Consider the following 25,411-nt stretch of genomic DNA (forward strand, 5'->3'; position numbering starts at 1 on the left):
AGGTACTGAAAGGAGGATTAAATTATCCTCTGACTGTGGTGGAAAATACCTAATATGCTTTGAAGGCCAGTGAGTAATCTCAATAGCTATGCTTAATAATAATTATTGTTATTATCTATACCTAGGGGGAAAATGGTTGGTAAAAGCTGTCAGTTTCACTGAAATGGAAATAGCTCCATGGTTTCCTCCTCCAAAGTAAGAGTGAACTGAGTTTATTGGTCTGCAGAGCAGGGGAATCATGGGCCCAAAGGAACTCAGGGAAGAAAATTCAGTAAAAACAGGGAAAATAGCCCTGTTCTGCTTGAAAGGGAGTGAAGCCTTTGAAAGGTTGGCAGGGATGCTTTGACAGAGGGACAAGTATGTGTCTGTGTGAGGGGGGGCATGGAAAGAGAAGCAGATGTTGTATTGAATGCTCAAAATCTTCAGCAGAGTGGAATTTAACAGCGCTGATAGAGGGAAAATGCCTTCTTTCACCCCAGAGCAAGGCTATGAAAGAGAAAGAGAGACAGAGAAACCAAGAGAGACAGAGAGATAGAAAAAGATAAACAGAGATAGAGACAGGGCTTTTGACACAGAGATGGAGAGAGAGAGAGATAGATGGAACAGAGGAAGACAGAGACAGAGATATAGAGAGCAGGGGGAGACAGGAGGAAATAGGGAAAGAAAGGAAGAGACAGAAAGGAAATGACTGAAAATTCCATGTCATACTTAATCTCATTTGAAGAGTAACCCTTTCTCTTTACTGGTAAGGGAAGAATACTGGAATCCACAAAATGAGAAGGGAAAGCTCAGAAAAGAACAAACAAAGAGCTTTTTCCCACTAGAGAGAACATTTTCTTAGGTGATCTACCAGGTCACTACACTGAGCACAGAAGGGGCTCTAGGGGGGAAGAGAGAGGCATCTTGATGCCTAGGCATACCAGGCTTAGATCAGAACTACTGCCCCTTTTGTTGCCCCTTCTTCCCTGAAAGGATTCTAACATCATCTCTTCATCCTAAGGCCCCTCACAAGGCTTTCCTGAAAAGTTCAAGAGCCTTCTCATCTGATGCATTTGTGCCACTTCTGGCCCATATTCCTGACCCAACTCATCCTCTTCCTGAAATTAGATTCATGTAATGCAGCATGCATGCATGCATGCACATGTGCACACACACACACACACACACACACATACACACGTATACACATTGACTCTGGGACCCAAAGGAGACTCCAACTGAACCTCTAGCTGTCTATGAGGTTGCCTCTTTGTGTTAATATCTGAAATCCTTGGCTCTCTGTATGTATTGCTTCCCTTGGATAGAAGACCTGAACAGGTGGCTATGTCCCTTGCAATTCTTCAGCAGACCCATTAATTTCAGAGGTAGTAACTGAGACAAGGAGGTTCTCCTGAGCTTCTGCATCAGAAAGGGAAGAAGAAAATCTCTGGAAGCCACTAACTCAGCTGAAAATCAGAGAGTGGAAGACATTAGAAATACCATAAAGTTGATTGTCTCTTAGAGTCTTTTGTGAACTCTTGGTGAAGATTTTGAAATATATTCATAATTCCTTTGGCAGAGGGAGAAAACAGGAGATTTTTTGGATGTACAATTTGGAAGGGATAAACTCTGATCTTGTCAAAGAATGGCTCTGTTTAAAAGAGTCCAAAATAAACAACCTCCCAAGCAACTAAGGAAAACGTCATATTCACTGTCACTCCGACCTCTGTGATCAAGCTAATTCCTTCTTGTTCCTCAGCCACCTCTCCAGTGTTCAGAGTGTGGCCTACCACCCTGGGAAGCGTTGTTGGATCAGAGGCCTGGGCAATTACCAGCATGTCCCTGGCCCTGGCACCCCACCCTTACTGCCTCTGCATTTGGCCACAAGTGGGATGAGGATGATGGCTGCTCCAAGAGACTGTGACTGGATGCAAGGCGGAGCACAGCTTCCCTAAGGCAGTGGTGTTTGAGTCTCCCCCCACCCCCTCAGTGCTGGAAAGGGGGGGTCTTGCAGGGGCCAAGCCCACTGCTTCTGTCTGCATCTCACGCCCCTTTTGCAGTGTTGCAAGTCAGAACCTCTTTGCCGATGATTCAGAGGGAGTGTGGATGACTTGGGAGAGAGTTCAAGCCAAGACATTTTGGGATGGGGGAGACAGAAAGAGCAGATTTTTAATTAAAATGTCTTTTTCTCTTTTTAGTGCACAAATAATAAACCTAAGTTGCCCCCAGGTCTCTGGGCCTTTAGGGAACTATAAAATGCTTTAAAGATGCAGTACTTAGCCTTGGCAATTGGAACCCTTAGAGTAACATCTATTTGTGCAGACAGACCCATTTCAGAGTATCTCTCCCCCCTCAGATTATGCCATTTCTGTTTTCCCAACCTAGCCGGCCTGTCTCGTCCATCTAACTTCAACTGAAGGCAAGCAAACTACAGATATGCTACTTTCCCTAAAGCGACCCTAATTCCTTCTGCTAGCCTTGTCTTTTGGTAGCTAAGGGTACCATCCAGGCTTAATTAAGGAGAAGTCTGGCCACTGTTAATGACTAGCTGCATGAAAAGCTCTTCTCCCCCCCCTCCCCAGGGGGGTGTGTGCATGCGGCTTTCAAAGCTCCCCGATTAATTTCCTGATATTGATTTTCTGGCTTGGGGCTGGCATATAGTATGCAGGAGAGAACTCCGCTGCAGAAAACGGTAACAGGCAGCGGCTTGGATTGAGAAAGGGCACCGAATGCAGTATGCGTCAAACAGACCATTGCTCAATGAAGTCACTTAGCTATTCAAAACATGTTCAGCCATCACTCAACCGTTTGCACCAAGAAGGGGGAACGGGTGGGGGAGGGGGAGGGGCACAGGGAAGGGGGCTGGATTCGCGCGGCTTCCCGGACAAGACCAATTCCAAAGAGCAGTTTTGCTGAGACGCTAGGACTGGAGCGGCCTTTATCCTCCCACTTCTCTCTTCTTTTACACCCATAGCCTGCTTACGGACCCCGCACCCCACCCCCGCTGCCTCTCAGATCCCGGCATCACCAGCCAAGGGCTGATTTGAGAAAAGCTATTCTGCAGCAGCGACCACTCAACACTTTTCAAAGCAGCTCCCCCCCCCCCTCCATCCAGTCCTCAGATCAGCAAAACAGCGCTTAGATCTTTGAACACACATACAGAGGTGTGGATTTCTCAGGGCACATAGCTGTAGCTTACACACACACACACACACACCACACACACACACACACACACAACACACACTCTTGCTCAACCCCCCAGTCTATTTCTCAATGCAGATTGTATGACCCGCAGGAGTGTTTTCCGTGTACAACTGTGTGCCTGTCCCCAGTGCACAGGCTTACATCTGTGTCCTGTACTTTCAATCCTTATGGCCACAGACCACCCCACTCCACAACACAGACACACACACATACGCACTCCAATGGCACTACAAAATAACACATTGAAAGGCAAACTGCTGACACTCCTGCCCCCAGTTCTTCACCTCCCCCCACCTGCCTTTGCCCCCGCCCCCTTCCACAATGTCTGATTTCAGGATGTGGCTGCAATGCTGAATTCGCCTTGTTCTAGCTAACAGACATGTCAATCTCGGTGGAAGTGAATTCTGCTCCCTCGAACCGAGCCGGAGGTGAATTACTGCTCAACAGAACTTGGCCTTATTTTCTGCGAGAGACTTATTTATTTTTAGGTTTTTGTCAGCGTTAGCACGGCCGCGCGCGCGCGCGCGCGCGCACACACACACACACACACACACACACACACACACACACACACTCAGCCACCTCCAACAAACGGGCCCGTTCATAGACATTACGAAATTCTCTTGAACTCTGTATGAGATGAGGGTAATCTTGAGGGTCTGTCGAGCAAGGCTTCTTAGAAACCACAGAATGATGGAAGGAAGAGGGAAGGTTTGCAGGTGAAGACGTGCTTGGGACTTTATTATTTTATGGGGGGGGAAGGAAAGGAGAAGACAGAGGTAAAGAAAGGGAAGACAGAGTCCTTTTGGACCTCTTTTCATGAAAACAGGACCAGCTAGGAGAGAAGGAATTGTTTTTATATTATAGGCAGCTTAAACCAAGGGGATTTTTCTTTCTCTTCCTTCCCCAGGCAGTGACAACCCAGAACCCAGAGCGGCGGCTCACCCAGACGCTTTTTTAGCGTCTCCCTGGTTGTTTTCACTATACATAGATTATTCCAATGAGGAGATTGGGGTGGGGGGAGGGAGGGAGAGGAGGAAAGAGAGTACAGTATGGCTTTCTCTGAGCGCTTTCCTTCTAACTAACCCAACCAACCTTGATCCAAGGCAGGCGGAAGGAATGAAGTAAGAAAATGGTGGAATGTGCAGGGATTTATTCGGAGGAGGATAGGGAGGGGTGGGAATGAGAGACAGAAAAAAAACCGGGGGTGGGGTGAAGGGTGGGAAGGAGGAGGGTGGGAGGAGATCCGGATTCAAATACCTTCCAGGCAGCAGGTTCTCCATAATCCAGAATGGGTCATGACTTCTTCGTTCTTTTTGCTGGTTTCATTCTCACTGACACTTTTAGTCTTGCAAACCCCTCTGGAGTACAGCCAGTAGTCGGTTCCCACAGCTATGGTCATCAGGCTGAAGGCAGCGAAAGCACCAACGGTGGTTAAAAGCATCTGAACACCTCTGTCAAACAGCCCCATAATTCTTCATTATATAAATACCCCAAACTGACTTCGGATTCTTGGGAGTGAGAGAGAGAGAGAGAGAGAGTGTGTGTGTGTGTGAGAGAGTGTGTGTGTATCAAATCAAAGAATAATAACTCCACTAAGAATATAATGGGTACATGTGTGTATATATTATATAGAATATAAAAAAAAGGGAGGTAAGAAAGCCCAAGGGAAAACTGTAAATTATGAAGACCACACGGGAGGAGAGGCTTGCCTTTTGAAATCAGAGACTGTTCCAGTTGCAGTATCAAAAAGAAAAAGAAAAGAAAAAGAAAAAAAGAAAGAAAAGGAAAAATAAAAAAGACACCCCCCACCCCCCCAAAAGGAGATGCCTTAATCCCTTTTCCTAAAATTCTGGTCTCCAGTTTCCATATGTGATAGCTAATTTGGAGATGGCTTCCACAGGTTCATCCTTAACACAATCTCTCATGACCAGGACCTAGACAGTTAGAGATGGTTAGAGCTGGGATGCAACCTTCCGTCTTCGTGCTAAGCTCTGCAGCCTGCGCCATGAAAATCCAGTTATCTTTCTTGGGGGTCGCTTGGCTCTCGTTTTCTCAAACCAGACAGCTTAGTATACGGTAAGCCCTTGATTTCAGCTGAACAGGTGCGGAGCTCTTGCCTTCCATGGCTGTCCCCCGGGCAGCGGCGGCGGCGGCGGCGGTAGCGGACAACGGTGGCAGCGGCAGCGGACGGGAGCAGTAGCAGCCGCGGCAGCGGGAGCAGCCCAGAGAGTGATTTTTCTTTGTAGCAGTAGGTAAATCTTGTTTAAAGTAGGGGGAGGGAAAAGGGGGGGGTCTTCTGGAGAATCGAGACGTATTTCCCTCCCCAGATCCACGAAGCTCCTGGAAATAAGGGGACGATTGTCTCGCCGCTGCAGGATTTGCCACCCGGCTTTTTTTCTTCTTTCTGTGGGCTCCCCTCCCCACCCCCCTACTCTGGCTCTCTGACTCCCCTTCTTCGTGGCTTTCCCACCTACTGCATTAACGTGGTGCTGAACTGGACAGCTCCCCTGCGCCGATTACTCCGCGGTGCTGGAGAACAGCTCCTTTGCCTCTTGCCCGGGATGCTGCTGGGAAACCGGGATGGGGGGGGTGGGGAGGGGGGGGGGACGGGAGGGGAGGGGGGGGGACAAGAGCTTTCCTGCCTAGATCCTTTCCCTCCAGTATCTCCAGTACGATAGTAACCCTCCTCTGCTCCAAGGAGGAGGAAGGGAGGGGTAGAGGGAAATTAAGCCTTCCTTCTTATCCTTTTCAGTTTTTACCCCCTTTCCAAATCTGGAATGATTGCGCCCTTAGGCTCCAGAGGCTTAGAGGAAGGCGTAGCTAGAGATGGCTCTCTCTCTCTCTCTCTCTCTCTCTCTCTCTCTCTCTCTCTCTCTCTCTCTCTCTGTCTCACACACACACACACACACACACACACACACACACAATTTCTCTATCCCCCTCCCCCATCTCAGTCTTTCTTCAGCCCAGCCTCCTTCTTATCCCAGCCATACGTGTCCTGAGCTCTAGATACTACCCTCACATCAGACTCAGAACGGCATAAACAAAACAAAACAAAACAAGAAAAAAAAAGAACAAACCAAAAACAAACTTAAATTAGTTGCTCCTCTGCCCAGTAGGTGATGAAAACATAATGTGGACGGGTAATTACAAACATGATTTAAACAGAGTGAATATTTCCACATCAGTATTTTCAATTTTTTTTTTCAAATTTAGCTCCCCCCCTCCCCCCGCTCCTCTCTTATTTCTTTGTCTTTTTCTGGCCATGGTGTACTCATCTCTGGCTGTGTGTCTGTCTTTGTGGTTTTCTGTGAAATCCCAAATCTTGCTCCCACAAGCAGACATTTTGGAAAGATTATTCATGAGGAGGGTTGGGGGAGAATGGCTCTTTAAAAGAAAATGTATTTTTATTTTAAGCATAAATATGCTCATAGGAAGCTGGTTGGGAATCTGACTCCACAGTCATTAAGAGTATTCTAAGTTTCCCATGTCATTCATAATCCAAATTCAAGAGTAGAGAAAAATCTTTACAATCCAAACCCCCAGGCATGTCACAGCACTTTCTCTCCTCAGCAGGATCATTAGGCTGGGCTAATTACAAAAGTCTCCTGTTCTTCTTCTGTGTGCAACTTTTCATTAATGTAACCCCAGGGGAGGGAGGAGGAACAGAGGAGAGAGAGAAAGAGAGAGAGAGAGAGAGAGAGAGAGAGAGAGAGAGAGAGAGAGAGAGAGAGAGAGAGAGAGAGAGAGAGAGAAGCACATTTAATTCCTGCTGCTGCTCAATTAATATTTCTTTGATCAGTTCCACAGCTAAGAGGACAAACAAGCAGAAGGGTCACTGTTGTGGTTGTTTTGGCTAGAGAGAGATGCGAATGTACTAAAACAGTTGGAGGGTTTAAGACAACTGCAATTTCATAACTTATCATTCTACTTTTGCTTCTCTCATTTCCTCCTCCTCACCCCCCCACCTTTGCTGTCTCTTGAGGTCACGTGTACAAGGCAATCTCTCTGAGGTCTGATGAACATCAGAGTTTATAAAGGAGGAGTGAATTAGAAAGAGATTTCATGTGGTGTAATATTCTTTCCCTATGAGATCTCGCTTGTCCCCAGTCCAGTTTTGTGTTAATCTGCAAAGGCTCTTGGATGGTTTTGCATGGAGTTTAAACTGCCTCTGTAGCTCCTTCTTAACTGACTACCTGTTTCTTCCCTCTGCCTGATACATTCTCAGTCTCACTTGTTTCCCCTTTCTCTGAAGCTCAAAACCAATAGAATCAGAAGTAGACTTCCTCAGTCCTCTTCAGGGGTTCACAAACCAGGGCTTCTCCAAATATACTGTTGTAAGGAGTCCTGGATATATAGTCAGAGGACTTGGGTTCAAATCCTGGGTCTGATATTTATTGGTTGCATGACTTTGGGTAAATCTTCTTCCTTCCATAGGTCATGTTTTCCTTATGTAATAAATCAGAGATGATGGGGGTGGAAGGGAGGGAGGAGGTTCTTTCCAGCTCTAGATTTATGGTTTTTAAGGTTCTAGACTTCAGCATCTTTCTGTAAGTAACAGTGAGTACAGATGATGTATATATAGCACTGTGGGTATAGTAGTGTCTTCCTCACCACAATCCTGAGAGTGCAAGGATTATTATACTTATTACCTCTATAACCTTGGTCAAATCCCTTAGCTTTTCTGGGCCTCAGTCATCTCATCTGTAAAATGAAGGTGCTGAACTAGATAGCTCTGAGGTTCCTTCTAGCCATAGACCTAGAACCCTTTGGTTTTCATTGTATGGAAGAGAAAACAGGTTTGAAGAGTTGGGGTGACTTGCCCTTGGTCCAGTTACTTACTGGCAACAGGGGGATTAGAAGGCCTAGTTTCTGTCTGCTAAGACCAAAGGGTCTCTCACAGCACCAAGCATCTTCAGATAAAAGGGAATCATTAGCAGACTAATGTTTTTTTTTTCCCCAGGAGGGCATTCTAGTTGACGTAGCCTGCTGTGTTTGGAGGAGAGATTACTGTCCCAGGGAAGGTCCTGCAAGTTTCAAGGAAAGATCATACTTACACAACAGAGTAGCTAAGCTTCAGTCAGTTATCTTTCTCACCCCTAACCACTGAGCAGAAAAGGAGCAGGTGGGTCATAGAAGTACAGATTTAAGGCTAGAAGGAATTTTAGATCTCCTGGTTCAATCCTCTTATTTTGCAAATGAGGAAACTGATTCACAGAATGAAGGTGTCACACACAGATACGTGAGTAGCAAACAGTGGTGCAGGGATTCAAACCCAGGTCCTCTGATGCTCAGTACAGAACTCTTTCTATTTTATTGTGGTGTGCCAGTCTCTTTGAGTAGAATATTACTGAAGTCAAGGAAAAAAAGGTCCTGGGTATGGTCATGGGCAGGAGAATCCATTGTTATGGCCTTTGGGCTAGAGGGATTGACCACTGGACACAGAGTTGGAAGAGAGGGTGCTACAGTGGGCAGAGAGAACTTTGGATTTGTACTGAGAGGTTCAAATCCTAGCTTAATATCTGTGTGATCTTGACCAAGTTACTTTTCTCTGGGCCTCAGTTTTCTTAGTTGCAACATGAGGCAGTTGGACCAGATGAACTCTTTGTATGGTCTGAATCTATGATCCTTGTACCTTGGCCCCCCTCACTAGCTGTGTGACTTTGGGTCTGGTCACCTTTCTGAGCCTCAGTCTCCTCATTTGTACAGAGCGAAAACTCTAAAGCATTTTCAAGGTGAGTGAACTTTGCAGATCCTAAAGTTTTGGGAGCAGATATTACCATAATTGGTGTTACTAATGTGATGACTTTGCCTTATTTAGGCCCATGGCATTTTAGTCAGACAAAGGCCAGGATGACAAACTCAAAATGCAGATTATAGGACAGGTAACCCATCACATGTTGCTGGAGAACTAGAGAAGGCACAAGTTCTGAGGTCTAGGACTTGAGTTCTGACTCATTCACTAATGTGTGTAATGTGGTATAGTGCAAAGAGCAATCCATTTGGAGTCAAAGGACCTGGGTTCAAATCTGGGTTCCGCCACTTCCTAGTAGCGTGTGGCCTTGGGGAAGTTACGTCACGTTTCCTCATCTGTAAAATGAGGAGTTTGGGCAAGTTGACCTTGAGGCCAACTTCTAGCTCCACATTTATGATTCTATGATTCTCTCCTTGTCACTCAGTCCCCTTAAACAGGATGTTGTCCATGGTTCTTTACTAGCCATCAAGTTCAGTGAGTCTAAGGTTCCTTCTAGCTCTCAGACTATATGGGGTTAAGGTCTCTTCCAGCTTTGGCGGTTCCAGGATTCTAGGACCCAGAGGAAAGGGCAGAGGTAGGCAGAGATGCTGAATGGGAGCCTCTGGAGATGCTATGAGGAGCAGAAATTCTCACCAGTCCTTTCAGACCCTCCCCTGAGCCCCAGCCCCAATATGGCTAGAGAGGGGTGGCAAGTGCTCTGACCTAACCATTGCTGCTGTTGTTGGGTCGTGTCTGACTCTTCGTGACTCCATGGACCATGGCATGCCGGGCCCTTCTGTCCTGGACTATTTCCCCAAGTCTGTCCAAGCTCATGTTCATTGCTTCCATGACCCTATCTTCTCATCTCATCCTCTGCTGTCCCCTTTGTCTTTGCCTTCAATCTTTCCCAATATCAGGGTCTTTTCCAATGAGTCCCATCTTCTCATTATGTGGATAAAGTATTTAATCTTCAGCTTCAGTATTTGACCTTCCAGTGAATAGTCTGAATTAGTTTCTTTAAGTATTGACTGATTTGATCTCCTTGCTGTCCAAGGGACTCTCAAAAGTCTTCTCCAGCAATACAATTTGAAAGCATCGTTTGTGCAGCACTCAGCCTTGCTTACAATACAACTCTCACGGCCATATGTTGCTACTGGAAAAACCATAGGTTTGACTATATGGACCTTTGTCAGCAAGGTGGTGTCTCCAGTTTTTAGTATGCTAACCCTATCTCCAACCAAATTCCCATTTGTTGACAAAGGGATTTCCAGTCTGTCCTAGCATCCACTGCTCATGGAATCCTAAACATACTCCAAACTTAATGTGAGGCAGGATGGAGAAGTCAGAGGACAAAAAGGCTTCCAGGAAGAAGGAGTCCAGGATGGGAGAGAGTTCAAGCAGGGAAAACTCAATGAGCTTTAGGGCTGGGATTCCCCCATGACAGCAGCTCGAGGTGGTTGTGGGAAAAGGGGGCTAGAACTGGGGAGGTCAAAGGGTGGGTGGGGTTGGACCTGGAAGCATATGGGAGCAGTTTTCAACATGTCTTGCTTCATAGAACTCATTGCCTAGACAGAAACTTTCTCAAAGAGGCCCTTGGAAGGACTACAAGTCTCTGCTTGCAGGTGCTGCTCTCCCAGTCAGGGAATTGTGTCTCTGGTCATGGGTTTCTTTGGCTTTAATGAATTCATTGGTTCTCATTGAGCAAAACCTGGGGCTCAGGTCCTGGCATTCAGGTCTCTATTCACTCTGGGAGCAATCTGCCACTCTCTGAAACTCACTCTTGACTTCCGTCAAACTAAGGTCTGTCCCCCAAACAAACACTACACTTTCCCACCTCCCTGTCTTTGCCATGTTGCTTCCTATGCTCACAGCTAGAACATCCTTCTTCCCTAGCTTAGCCCGTTCAAAGCTTTTTTTTGTGCATGTGTGGTCCTGGTGTGCAATTTCATAAATATGCAGAGTCTCCTTAGGTGGAATCTCCTTTCACTTACCTTTGCATGTTGGCAAATTATTCATAATTTAGAAAATTTCTGAGAGTTGCCCAAGAGGCAATAATAATAGTTAACATTTGGATAGCACTTTTAAGGTTTGCAAAGCACTTTACATATTATTTCATTTGATCCTCACAACATCCTTGTAAGGTAGATGCTTTTATCAGCTCCATTTTGCAGATGATGAAACTGAGGGTAAAAAAGGTTATATGACATGTCCAGGGTCACACAGTATCTTAAGCAGGATTCAAACTCATCTTCCTGGTGAGTTGAGGACTTGGGGACATGGCCTAGCTGTCTCTAGGTGACAGTAACTTGCCCAAGATTGCACAAATCAGTGTGTGGGAGAGGTTGGATTTGAACTCAGCTCTTCCTGACTCCGAGCCCGGCCACGGCTCTCTCTGATGTTAAATTCTTATTCACCTTTAAATCCCAACTTAAATGACGTCTCTTGCAAGAAGCCTTCCAAGATCCACTTGGTCCACTTGGACCTCACAAAACACTAATGCCTTGATCAAATGTTATGTGTCTTGGAATCATTTTTTGTGTTTCATCCTTCTTATAGATTGTCTCTGAGTACAGGGACCTTTTTCTTTTCCCTCGTTGACTAATGTAGTGCTTGACACTGCAGCAAAAGCTTAATGAATGCTTGCTGAATGAAGGAATCCCTCCCTCTCTCTCTCTCTTTCTGCCTGGTTCTCTTTATCTTCCTGTTCCTGTCTGTCTGTCTCTCTGTGTCTCTCTCCCCCAAAGGAATGCAGTTATGATGGGCTGGAATCTCTAGTGTGATTGAACTAGGGATCAGAAGACCTGTGTTCCTGTCTCTGCTCTGTCCATCACTAGCTGAGTGTGTGTGACAAGGTCAAGTCTCTAAACCATGCTAAGCCTCAGTCTCATCCTCTTTAAAATGGTAAGAAGATGGTCCTTATTCTGCCTGCTTCAGAGCAGATATGTGGCTCACATTTAGAAAGCCATTCGAAAGTGCATTATTTTGTTTGATAATATCACTGTGAGGTAGGTGCTATTAGCATTCACATTTCACAGATAAAGAAACTGAGACTCATAGTGACTTGTCCAGGGTCACAAAGCTAGGAAGTATCTAATATAGAATTTCAAACCCAGGCCTTCTTAACTCTTAAACCAGAACTTTGCCCACTATGTCATGTGGCTTTCTAGAGAGGAGAGTACTTTATTGTGAGGCATTTTTATTATCAAAAATATATGAATCAGAATCATAGAATATTAGAAGCAAAAGGGAATTTAGAGGTCATCTAGTCCAACTCCTCATTTTAGGGATGAGGAAACTGAGGCCTGAATTGGGGGAAGTGACTGACCCAAGGTCACCCAGGGTGTAAGAAGGGAAGTCATACATAAAAAAGCCAAAACCAACTCCTCCTCTTACTTTTTTTCTGCCCTAAACAAGTTTAAGATATTGTGAGATTGAGAGTCATAAGGAACCTCAGAGATGATATCACTCAACTTGCTCATTTTCCAGGCCACAGGGGTTAAATTACACTTAAGGTCATACAGATAGCACATAGCAGAGCTGGGCTTTGAACCCAGGTCCTCTGGCTTTGAGTCTCATGTTCCTTCCAATACAACTCACATACAGCAACATGTGTTATATAGTTTGAGGAAAAGATAGGAAGAAAGAGAGGAGAGGGAGAGGGAGAAGGAAAGGGAGAGAGAGACAGAGAGACAGAGAGACACGCAGAGAGACGGAGACAGACACAGATGGAGATGGAGAGAGAAGACAGAGAGACAGAGAGAAAGGGAGAGAGACAGAGAGAGACACACATACAGAGAAAGAGAGACAAAGAAAGGGAAGAGGGGGAGATAGAGAGACAGAGAGAGACAGAGAGAGACAGAGAGAGAAAGACTGAGAGACAGAGACAGAGAGAGACAGAGACAGAGGCAGAGAGAGAGAGAATAAAAGGTAGGGACCACTGAGGACAGAAATGTTTTTACGTGACTTTGGGGAATCGATATTTAATTTTTGATGGAAAGGTAGACACAGACAGCCTATTTTCAAGAATAAGAGATGGGAAGTGAAAAGGTTTTTTCTCCCAAAAGGCAAAATTGCTGAGTGAGAGAGAAGGAACAGTCAGACAAGATAAGCAGAGAAAGGGAGGCAGGGAATCGAGATGCTTAAAGTGGAATGGGCCCCCAGAGAATTAGATTTTAAAAAAATTTGTTTTCAATTTGTTTCTGAGAGTAAACAAGGAGATTGTGGACAAAGTGTGTGATTCTGAAGAGCCACTGCGGTCTTGGCTACAGAGCTGGAAGGGACCTCAGCAAATCTGAATTCTTCACTTTACCAAGCTGGGAAATGAAGCCCAGAGAGAGACATGCTTTAACCAAAGGCACACCGGCAGCAAACAGTTGGTTGTTTCCCTGTTCTTATGGTGAACTTAACAGCTATCAATGAACCCAAGCAATGCAACACACAAAGGACAAGAAAGAGGATTACAGACAAAACCATGAACTTGTTATAGCTACTTTGTTTTTAAAAGAAATATAGAAATACATAATCCATAATAATATATAGATGTAAATAGATAATTTTAATGTATGCAACAAACTGTCCTATTTGTTTGATCTACACTTTTTGATTTTCCTCTGTGAATTTTAAAATGTTTTGTGGATGCCACCCTTTCGTGACACATCAATTACCAGCTTCCCTCCCTCACCACAGAAGCCCTCTGTTATAACGTCAAGCAAAACAAATCCACACATTTGTTATGCTTGAGAATGCACAGCTGCTTCTGCACCTCTAGTCTTTCTATTACCTGCCAGAGGTGGAAGGTATGTCTCAGCAACACGGCATATTTTGTAAGTCATGACTGATAGCTATTTTGATTAGAGTTTGGAGGTTATTTTCCTTTGAATTATTATTGTGGTTCTGTTCATCTCACTCTGCATCAGTTCATACAGGTGTTCCTAGATTTCTCTGAATCTCTCTTATTTCTTATGGTGCAATAATATTCCATTATATTTATATGCCACTATTTGACTAGCTTTTAAAGGGCACCTAATTTTTTTTTTCTAGTTCTTTGCTACAATAAAAAGTGTTGCTACAAATATTTCTCTGTGGGTCATTTCCCTATGTCCTTGACTACCTTGGGGTACATGTCTAACAGTAGTATGTCTGGGTTAAATGGTATGCCCAATTTAGTGACTTTCAGGGCATAGTTAGAAATTGTTTTCCAGAATGACTGATCTGACTTACAGTTCCACCAATAATGCATTAATGTGCCTGTCAAGAGCCAAGATTCAAATTCAAGGCCTTGTATTCTACCATCAGGACTCTTTCCATGCATAATATGGCCTCTGAATGATAAGTAGCCAAAACAAGGAGAAAGAAAATGATATTCACATCATACAAAGACCACTTTAAGCAACTGGAGCTATTTACCTAGACATGAAAATGGTTGAACTTGGTGTCTGGAGACTTGGGTTTGAATCATATCCATAATGTACTAGCTATGTGACGTTGAATCAGTCACTTCACTTTGACAGCCTTAGTTTTTTCATCTGTAAATGACTTACAGTTACGAGAAAAGTACTTTGTAAAGGGGAATGGCTAAATAAGTTACGGTCTATGAATGTGGTGGAACCATTGTACTGCAAGAAGTGCTAAAGGAGATGGTTTCAGAAAAATCTGGGAAGATTTGCAAGAACAGATGCAAAGTGAAGCAACATTGTAACGATAATCAATTTTGAAAGGCTTAGTAACTGACCAATACAATGACCCACCACAATCCCAGAGGACTTGTAATTAGACATACGCTCCGCCTTCAAAGAGACAGCCAATAGACTCAGAACGCAGATGGAAACATCTATTCCCTCTTTCTTTTTCATGCCTTTTTTTGGGAGGCGTGGGGCATGGCTAATGTGGAAATTTATTTTGCATGACTACACACATTTGTAATAGATTTTAGTTTCTTGCCTCCTCATTGGATGGGGGAGGGGGTAGGAAAGGATTTGTAACAAAAAAAGGAGCAAAAAACCCCTCTGTTCTTTACCACCCCCCAATAAATAAAAGGAAGGAAAAAATGCTTAAAGGTTTATAGAAATTGAAGTTATTTTTTAGCCTAGAGAAAGGGAGATAGGGGAAATATGACAATTGTCCTTAAGTCCTATTAAAATCCAGCTCTCACACCTGCCAGTTGCATGAAGCTAACCTAATCCACTTCACTTCAGCTTTCTCGTCTGAAAAATGGGGGTGACAGGCAGCATGGTCCAATGGAAAACATTTGTCCAATAGCTGAACCTTGACCATCTGAATCTGAGCGATGGCTTTGCTACTTGGGTGAGTCACTTGACCCTCCGGGTCTTAGCTTCCTCATCTGTAGAGTGAGGGAGTTGCACTAGATGGTCCCAGGTCCCTGCAAGTGCTAAATCTATGATGTGGCTTAGAGGTCATCTAGTCCCATGGCTTTATTTTACAGTTGACGAATCTGAAGCCCACAGCGGGTAAATGACTTGCCCAAAGCCACAGCGGGACAGCGAGCAGCAAAAGTAGATTCAAAGCTAGGTCCTCTAACTCCAAATTCAATAACTGGAAATTACGTGGAGGTAGATTTCAGCCTGATGAATGGAAGACCTTTCTGCCAATTAGTTGTGGAAAAGTGGATTAGGTTGCTTAAAGAGGCTTATCTCATTGGAAACTGACTGCACTGGATGGACTGACTGACTGGACGGACAACTTTTGGAGAAGCTGTAGAAGGGATTATGTAAAAGCTTGAAGTTTTTAGTTCACTTGTTATTCCATGTATGTGTATGTGTATGTGTATGTGTATGTGTATGTGTGTGTGTGTGGGTGGGTATATGTATGTGTGCAAGTGCTCAATCAAACACAGAAACAGGAAAAATCTTTGGAGAGAGGGACAAAGCAGGTACTTAATGCTAATGATTCTTTTATCAAAGGTAAGTGTCCCCCAAATGACAAAAGTTGGGAATTGTCAGTGTCTGAGGGGCTGCTGGGAGACTGGTGTACTGGTACAATGTTGGTGGAGTTATGGATTGGTCTAACCATTCTGCAAGTAATTTATGATTATGCTAAGAATGCTCATACCCTTTGACCTATATTTGCCATTGCTAGGCATAAACCTCAAGGAGGTCACCGGCAGAGAAGTTGCATATATGCCAAAATATCCATAGCATGTCTTTGTATGGAATGTGTTGGTTGCCTTGATAGAATGTAAGCCCTTTGAGGGCAGGGATTGTCTCACTTTTGTCTTTTTATCCCCAATACCAGGAAGATTCTACCTTACGCACTCACTAAGTGGGCGACCCTGGGCAAACCATTTACCCTCTCTCAGCCTCAGTTTTCTCATCTGTAGAAGGGAGATAACAACAGTACCTACTTTACAGGATCATTGCAAGTATCACAAGAGATACCACATGCAAAGCACCTGTAATCCTTAGAGTATTACATAAATACTAGCTATTAAAATTGCCTCAGGCTCTTTACCAGCTGTGTGACCCTGGGTAAGTCACTTAACCCCGTTTACCTCAGTTTCCTCATCTGTAAAATGAGCTGGAGAAGAAAATGGCAAACCACTCAGGATCTCTTCTAAGAAAACCCCAAGAGTCAGACATGACTGAAAAATGACTGAACAACAAATTAAAAATGTAATAACCAAGTTTGGCCGTAGAATTGAGAAAACACACCTCCTCTTTTTTTGCTGAGGTGGGGGATTAGGTGTGGAATATTGCGTATACCCTCAGAAATGTTAGTTGTTGATGTTTTCTCTCTCTCTCTGTCTCTGTCTCTGCCTCTATCTCTGTTATTGTTTCTCTGTCTCTGCCTCTATCTCTGCCTCTCTCCTTTTGTCTTTCTGTCTCTCTCTCCCTCTGTCTCTGTCTCTATCTGTGCCTCTGCCTCTCTCTGTCTCTGTCTCTGTCTCTATCTCTGTTATTGTCTTTCTCTGTCTCTCTGTCTCTGCCTTTATCTCTGTCTCTGTCTCCTTTTGTCTCTCTGTCTCTTTCCCTCCTTCTGTCTCTCTCTCTGCCTCTATCTCTGTTATTGTTTCTCTGTCTCTGCCTCTATCTCTGCCTCTCTCCTTTTGTCTTTCTGTCTCTCTCTCCCTCTGTCTCTGTCTCTATCTGTGCCTCTGCCTCTCTCTGCCTCTATCTCTGTTATTGTTTCTCTGTCTCTGCCTCTATCTCTGCCTCTCTCCTTTTGTCTTTCTGTCTCTCTCTCCCTCTGTCTCTGTCTCTATCTGTGCCTCTGCCTCTCTCTGTCTCTGTCTCTGTCTCTATCTCTGTTATTGTCTTTCTCTGTCTCTCTGTCTCTGCCTTTATCTCTGTCTCTGTCTCCTTTTGTCTCTCTGTCTCTTTCCCTCCTTCTGTCTCTCTCTCTGCCTCTATCTCTGTTATTGTTTCTCTGTCTCTGCCTCTATCTCTGTTATTGTCTTTCTCTGTCTCTCTGTCTCTGCCTCTATCTCTGCCTCTCTCTTTTTGTCTTTCTGTCTCTCTCTCCCTCTGTCTCTGTCTCTATCTGTGCCTCTGCCTCTCTCTGTCTCTGTCTCTGCCTCTATCTCTGTTATTGTTTCTCTCTCTCTGCCTCTATCTCTGCCTCTCTCCTTTTGTCTTTCTGTCTCTCTCTCCCTCTGTCTCTGTCTCTATCTGTGCCTCTGCCTCTCTCTGTCTCTGTCTCTGCCTCCATCTCTGTTATTGTCTTTCTCTGTCTCTCTGTCTCTGCCTTTATCTCTGTCTCTGTCTCCTTTTGTCTCTCTGTCTCTTTCCCTCCTTCTGTCTCTCTCTCTGCCTCTATCTCTGTTATTGTTTCTCTGTCTCTGCCTCTATCTCTGCCTCTCTCCTTTTGTCTTTCTGTCTCTCTCTCCCTCTGTCTCTGTCTCTATCTGTGCCTCTGCCTCTCTCTGTCTCTGTCTCTGCCTCTATCTCTGTTATTGTCTTTCTCTGTCTCTCTGTCTCTGCCTTTATCTCTGTCTCTGTCTCCTTTTGTCTCTCTGTCTCTTTCCCTCCTTCTGTCTCTCTCTCTGTCTCTGTCTCTCTGTCTCTTTCTCTGTTACTAGGGCTATAAAGGCATAAAAGAAAAGGCTCGGAGTCAGCCTGTGCCAATTACTGGCTGTGCAACCTTAAGCCACTCGCTTATCGGCTTTGGGCAGAAGCTTCCACGGATATAAAATGGAGATCACAGTTTCTTGACTTAACTTCCAGGGGAGGCAGGTAGTGATGGAGAAGAAGCATCTTTGTAAACCTCTCACTCTCATAAAAAATAGGAGGCATCACTGTAGCTGGGCATGAGTCTGAGGCTGGCTCCCTTACCTAGAATCCACCCTTTTGAATGTCTTCCTCATTAAATCCTTAATCGCCTTCATTACTCATGTAATGTGCAGCATGAAGCACACCTGATCCCTGGAGCCGCCAGGGCCTACACCTCCCAAAATGGCCCAGTATTTATTTTGTATACACTTACAGGTACATGTGTTGTCATCTCCAACGGAAGGGGACCTCTTTGAGGGCAAGAGACTATTATTATCTTTGGATCTGGAGGGCTGAACACCTGGGAATAGGAATGGAACCTGGGATTTCATTGGCACGGGCAATTCCCGGGTGAGGAAACACCCTCCACCAGTGTGGGCCAGGACCCTCTCTTCAAGTTAGAGTCTTAGAGAGTTGCCTAGAACACTGAGAATTTAAATGACTTACCAAGGGTCACTCAGTGAGTATGTGTGAGAGGTGGGTCTTGAGCCCTGGTCTTCCTGGTTCTGAGGCCAGTTCTCCACCCACTATTCCAATTGATCTTCTCATGTGCCACATTTATAGCTGTCGTTCAGTCATTTCAGTCATGGCCCAACTCTTTGTGACCCCATTTGGGGTTTCCTTGGCAAAGATACTGGAGTGGTTTGCCATTTCCTTCTCCAGAACATTTTCCAGATGAAGAAACTGAGGCAAGCAGAGTTAAATGACTGCTCGGGTTCACACAGCTAGGAAGCGTCTGAGGCCAGATTTGAACTCAGGAAGGTGAGTCTTCCTGACTCCAAGTCCACCACTCTATCCACTGTGACCCCTAGCTGCCCAGACTAGCACATAGTAGTTGCATAATAAAAGCATATTGATTGATTGATGAATGAATGGACAGAACTCTGGAGTCAAGAGATCTGGATTCAGATTCCAATTTTGACACTAATAGTGTGGCTCAAGTCAAATCTCTTAACTTCTCTCAGCCTCAGTTTCTGAAGCTATAAAATGCTTTAAAACCTTATGTACAGTAGAGAGAACTTGAGCTACTTAGGAGTTTGAACCCTCTTCCCCCCAATTCTACTCTCTGTCACAGTCAGGTGTTTATTGCTTGATATCATTCAGAGTGGTGAAGGCTGCCTATTCCACTTTGGGGCAATTCCAATTATGAGAAATTTTCTCATTAATTGCAGCTGAAACCTGCTTTTCACCCACTGATTCTTGCTTTGCCCTCTGGGGCCAAGTGGAGTAAGCCAAATCCCTCTAACTCATTACAGCCTTTCACATAGCTGAAGACAGATATTCTCTGATGCCTGGGATTGCGCATTCCCTCCTCATTCACTCTTCCTTCATCGCCTCTTCATCTGGGAACCAGGCACAGGGTGAGGTGGGCGTTCAATGAGTGTTAATTAATAATAATCAGGAAGATGCTCTTACATTTTGAACTCCTTTCAAACGATGCCTCTGCAAGTCCTACCCCACCTTGGGAGGGATTTCTCCTTGGCTTCTGTGCAAGCACACAACACCATCTCTCATCCACCCGTTATACAACTGGCAGTATGACCTACTCAGACACTTCCACTGTTTTCTATTGGAGGCATCTAGGTGATGCCCTGCTGCACAGAGTGCTGGGCCTGGAGTCAGGAAGACCTAAGTTCAAATACGACCTCAGACACTTGCAAGCTGTGTGACCCTTGGCGGGCCACTTGACCTCTGTTTGTCTCAGTTTCCTCAACTATAAAATGGAGATCATAATTGTAAGGATCAAATAAATTTGTAAAGTGCTTAGCTCAGTGCCCAGCATACACTAGGCACTTAATAAATGCTTCTTTCCCCTTTCTCCTTCCTTCCTTCATTCTTTTCTTCCCTCCTTTGTTCTTTCCTACCTTCCTTGCCTTCTTTCTCTTTCTTTACTTCCCTTTCCTCTCTCCTTTCTTCCCTCCCTTCTTCCTTCCTTCTTTCCTTTCATCTTCCTTCCTTCCTGCCCTTCTTTCTCTTTCTTTACTTCCCTTTCCTCTTTCCTTTCCCTCTCCCTCCTTCCTCCCTCCCTCCCTTCTTTCCTTCCTTCCTTCCTTCCTTCCTTCCTTCCTTCCTTCCTTCCTTCCTTCCTTCCTTCTTCTTTCTTTACTTCCCTTTCCTCTTTCCTTTTCCTCTCCCTCCTTTCCTCCCTCCCTCACTCCCTCCTTCCTTCCTTCCTTCCTTCCTTCCCTTCCTTCCTTCTCTTCCTTCCTTCTTTCCTTCCTTCCTTCTTCCTCCCTTCCAATTGAAAGCCTTCTATAATCCAGATCCAATTTCTTTCCTGATTTTCTTTGACATTGATATTATTTACTCTCACCCCAATCCAGCCAAACAGGATTCCTGGTTGCTCCCTGGCCTCTCACCTGTGCTCTGCGCATCCATGCAGCCTCTCCTGGAATATATTTTTCCCTTGTTTCCACTGGACCAAGTCTTGGTCTTCCCCCAAAGCTCATCCTCCAAAGTATCTTCATAGATCCCCCACCACAGATCTGTGTTCCCCCATCTAAATTTTTCCTAATGTACAGTGTCTGGATCTATCCTTTGCCTCTGTTACTCCCTAACCTGTCTGCTACTGAACAATCTGCATGGCGTGTCACTGAAGTAAAATGTAAGCTCCTACAGAGCAGGTGGGTCCTTTCTTAATTTTCACACTATTACACCGAACAGCACACAGCTACAATACGTTGGTCGAATTGAATGAATCTTTGCTATTTCCCCAGGGTGTTGCAGCTCTGGGCTGGAAGAATCAATCAACTAATGAATCACCAAGCATTTAAGAAGCCTCAACCGTGCAGTTGGACACTGTCCTGGTGCTGGAAATACAGAGACAAAAATCAAGCAATCAACATCTATTAAGCACCTACTCTATGCTAGGCACTGTGCTCTCTGGATGAGACAGTCTCTCCTTTTAAAGAGCTTGCAGTCAAGCTGGGTGAAGACAACATCAATCAATCAAAAAGTATTTATGAAGCATCTACTATGTGTCTGGACCTTTGTGCTGAGGATACAAAAGTAAACTAGTACCTACCTTCAAGGAGCTTACAGTCTCCCTAGGGGAATCAATATGCTCACACATCAAATGAGATAATATCTATAAAGCATTGAACACAGCGCCCAGCACATAGTAGGAGCTTAACAAATGCTTGTTTTCTTCCCCTTTCTCATATATAAATATATACAAATATTGTACATACAAAATAGATACAAGGTGACTTGGGGGCAGGACACTAGAAGCTGAGGGGGGCAGGAATAAGGAAAAGTTTCAGGCAGAAGATGGTACTGGGGGCGGCTAGGTGGTGCAATGGATAGAGCACTGGCCCTGAAGTCAGGAGGACCTGAGCTCAAATCCGATCTCAGACCACTCACTTGACATTTGCTGGCTGTGGCTGACCTGGGCAAGTCACTTATCCTCAATTGCCTCACCAAAAAAAAAAAAAATAGAAGATGGCACTGGATTGTGAGAGAGATAAAGAAGAAATACATAGCAGTCACGAGGAAAGCCAGTACAAAGGTACAGGAGTGAGTAAGGCCAGTTTGATGGGACATACTGTGTGGAGGAGAGTAACATACAATAAGGTTGGAAAGTCAGTTTTGAGGCAGGGGCCAAACATAGGAGGTCTTTGTATTTGACCACTGACACAATAGGAATATTGGAGATCATTGAGTGTGTGTGTGTGTGTGTGTGTGTGTGTGTGTGTGTGTGTGTGTTTGTGGTGACATGGTCAGCAGAGTGTCAGTAATATCACTTTAGCAGCTGTGGAAAGGATGGATAGGAGTACCAGACACTTGAGGCAGAGAAACCAATTAGGTAGCCAACACAATAGACCAGACAAAGGGGAGCAGCTGTGTAGGTGGAGAGAAGGGGTCAGATGTGAGAAATGTTGTTGAGTTAGATGGAACAAGACTTGGCAACTGTTGGACTCTGTGGGGTGAGTGACAGTGAGGAGCTCAGGATGATGTCCAGATCAGCCACCTGGGGGACTAGCAAGATGGCAGGAGCCTTGGAAGAAATCGGGAAGTTGAGAACGGGGGAGGGTTTGAGGTGGGGTAGGGGAGTGGGAAAGGCAACAGTTTAGTCTTGGACATGTTGAGTGTGAGATGTCTTTGGGGTATCCCATTCAAAATGTGGGCCTAGGGCTTGGGAGATGTGTGTGTTTAGTCATTTCAGTCATATCCAACTCTCCATGACCCCATTTGGGGTTTTCTTGACAAAGATACTCGAGTGGTTTGTCATTTCCTTCTCCAGCTCATTTTACAGATGAGGAAGCTAAGGCAAACAGGGGGAAGTGACTTGCTCAGGGTCACTCAGCTAATAGGTGTCAGAGGTCAGATTTGAACTCAGGTCTTCCTGATGCAGTCCTGGCACTCTATCCACTGCGCCACCTGGCTGCCTGGAAATATGGTGGTGCTATGCACAGAAACAAGGAAGTCACCCACATCAAACAGCTGGTATCAGAGGCCCAATTCCTTCCTGACACCAAGTCCAGCCCTTTAGTCTACTCGGTTTTTGAGGTTTCCTCATCTATGCCATAGTGAGAATAATACTTTTATTCCATACCTCAGAGGGTTGATGTGAGAAAAACGTTTTTGCGAATCTTAGACCATGATAGAAATGTGAACTATTATTATTAAGGCCAGATCCCTGGGAAGTGGAGTCTTTTACCACAGGAAACTCAGACCATGATGGAGGGAGCAGGGCTGGGGGGGTCCTCACGGCCAGTCCTTCACTATGACAGGTTTCCATCGAACTCAGTGCTTCACTTCTCTTTGCCCCTGCTGTGGCGGCGTTTACATGGATAGCAACAGTGTGATCAATGAGGGTTGGATGCAACTCATCTGTTCTAGCAGAGGGCAGCCACCAACAAGCCTCCCCCAGTGGATCACAGAACTGAGGGAGAGAGGTGCAGAAAAAGGTGGTCATGGATGAAAGAGGAATGTCCTCAGAACATGGCTGTGGATACCTGCCCTATCAGAGAAATTGTGCTTCCTTCCATCCCTCTTTCCTCTTCTCTTTGCCCTTTCTTTCTCACTCTTTCTCTCTTCCCTGTCTCTCCTTCCTTCTCTTCATCTCTGTTTCTTTTTCTCTTCTCTTCTTTGTCTCTCTTTCATTCTCTTCTCTTTTTGTCTTTCCTTCCTTATTCTCCTAATTTCTTTCCTTTCCTTTCTTTGTCCTTTCTCTCCTCCTTTCCTCACTCCTTCCTATTTCTCTACCCTCACTTACTTTCTCTTCCCCTCCTTTCCTCTCTTCTCTTCTCCTCTCCTTTCTCTTTCTCCTCCTCCTCCTTCTTTGTCTTCTTCTTCATCATCTTCTTCTCTCTCTGTCTGTCTCTGTCTCTCTCTCTTTCACACACACACACACACACACACACACACACACACACACACACACACACACACACACACCCACATTCCAAAGGACTCTATGTATACCTGGTTCTTAGAGTCATAGCTTTCTATGGGGAAAGGAAGGGGCCTTTCACATCTCATTCAACCCTATCAGGATCATAGAATAAAACTCTGGAAGGAACCTTCCATGTCCACCAGTTCAAACTCCTCATTTTACAGAGGAGTAAATTGAGGTTCTTAGAGGACAAAGTTTCATCCAAGAGTGCACCAGGCTTGTCAGTAATCTGCTTAGGATTAAAGTCAAAGTCCTCTGACCCTGCCATCCCTCTTCCTGTTACTCCACACTCACTCTATAGATCGGAGGGGGGGGACTGAGGGAGAGAGAGAGAGAGAGAGAGAGAGAGAGAGAGAGAGAGAGAGAGAGAGAGAGAGAGAGAGAGAGAGAGAGATGACATTGAAGAATCCTGGAATCTTGTAATTGAAAGGCACCTGGGGGGTCTTCAGAATCCATCTCCTCCAAACCATGAATCCCTTACTTAATATAATGGCAGCTTCAAAGCACTTTGAGAAACATTACCTCATTAGTTCCACAGAAATCATCAAGAGGTTTTTGATCTCTCTGGTGTAGCAACTCCCTCCTCCAAGTCAAATAGCAACTTATCCTTACAGTCTGAAATTCATGACAGAACTAAAATGTCAGATGCCCAACTTTCATAGCCAGTGTCTACACATGATGTCTCTACAGTCCCAGCTCTGTCATTTACTGTCTACGTGACCATGGACAAGTCATTTTCTCTCTATAGCTTTCAGTTTCCCATCTGTAAAATGGGAGAGATCCATGACCAGGGACGCAGTACCCTCTTCAATAGTTCATGCCTTGTGGTTTTACTTCTGGGCATTATCCAATATCATTGAGGCCCTGTGCTTATCACTCATGTGGCCTTGGGTAAGTGTAGACCTTAACGTCCTCATCTAGAGAATGAGAGGCTTGGATCCGATGGCCTTTGACATCCTTTTCCACTCTAGCTCTTGCTGCTCATCCTTTGTTCTTGGAGGGGACAAATGACATCACAGGGTGATGGCTTGACTTGGGAGTGAGTTGGATTTAAGTGAGGCAGAGCCATGCAAAGTCCTCAGCCTCTGGAATCATTGGAGTCCAGTGATGAGACATAAGTCAAGATGGCTGGTGCTGGCCCACAGCTCTCGGTCTAGCATCTTCGGATCCTCACCAAATGGACATGGAGGATATTTGTTCTTCTTCTTTCAATCTTATTTCATTAGTGCACCAAATGCTGGGGTGGAGAATGCTGGGGGAGAAACCCCTTTCACCAGTGAAACTTCCCTGTAGCTTATGGTCTTAGGGAGTTTCCTGAGGTCCATGAGAGTTTCAGTGACCCGTCCAGGGTCACACAGCCAGTATGTTTCAGAGGCCAGACTTGAACCCAGGCCTTCCTGGCTTCAAGGCCAGATCTCTACCCTGCCTCTCAGTTTCATTTTATGGCCAGGGAAAGCACAGGCCAAAGAGGTGACATAACTTTTATGTACGGCTACCCATCTAGTGCAGAGCATCTATTGCCCTGTATTCTTTCCCCTGTTCCATGATGTCCCTTCTGTATACCCAAGGGCCAACAAGTACGTGAACCCAACACATGTAAGAAGCAAGATCTTTGTATGGCCAGATACCATTACATATGGAGACCGGACTCAAGATCAGTTCCTGAGAGGACTCAGCACCCATCTACTGAATTTGTTTACAAGCTGCCATCCTCTTTGAGAGCCTAGCTGAACTGGAGATCCTAGAGACAGAGTCTCAAAAGCCCTGAAGCCTACTGCTGAACTCAGTGACTGGTCGCGCATTGACAAAATTGGTCTCATTTTAAGCTACCATACAGGTATTCCAATAGCCTATTTTTGTTGACCA

The 25,411-nt window shown here is 45.0% G+C and overlaps 1 protein-coding gene across 1 annotated transcript in view; it reads right to left on the reverse strand.

Moving 5' to 3' along the window:
- CACNG2 (calcium voltage-gated channel auxiliary subunit gamma 2) overlaps positions 1–5,770 on the reverse strand; it is a 158,339-nt gene extending 152,569 nt beyond the window's left edge. The window contains exon 1 of the mRNA XM_020982499.2: positions 4,447–5,770. Coding sequence (XP_020838158.1) covers positions 4,447–4,657 — 211 coding nt within the window. The 5' untranslated portion in view covers positions 4,658–5,770. The remainder of the gene's footprint in view (positions 1–4,446) is intronic.
- Between the last annotated feature and the right edge of the window lie 19,641 nt (positions 5,771–25,411).

This window comes from Phascolarctos cinereus, unplaced genomic scaffold (assembly GCF_003287225.1).
Source record: "Phascolarctos cinereus isolate Bilbo 61053 unplaced genomic scaffold, phaCin_HiC Scaffold_1;HRSCAF=81, whole genome shotgun sequence".
NCBI lineage: Eukaryota > Metazoa > Chordata > Mammalia > Diprotodontia > Phascolarctidae > Phascolarctos > Phascolarctos cinereus.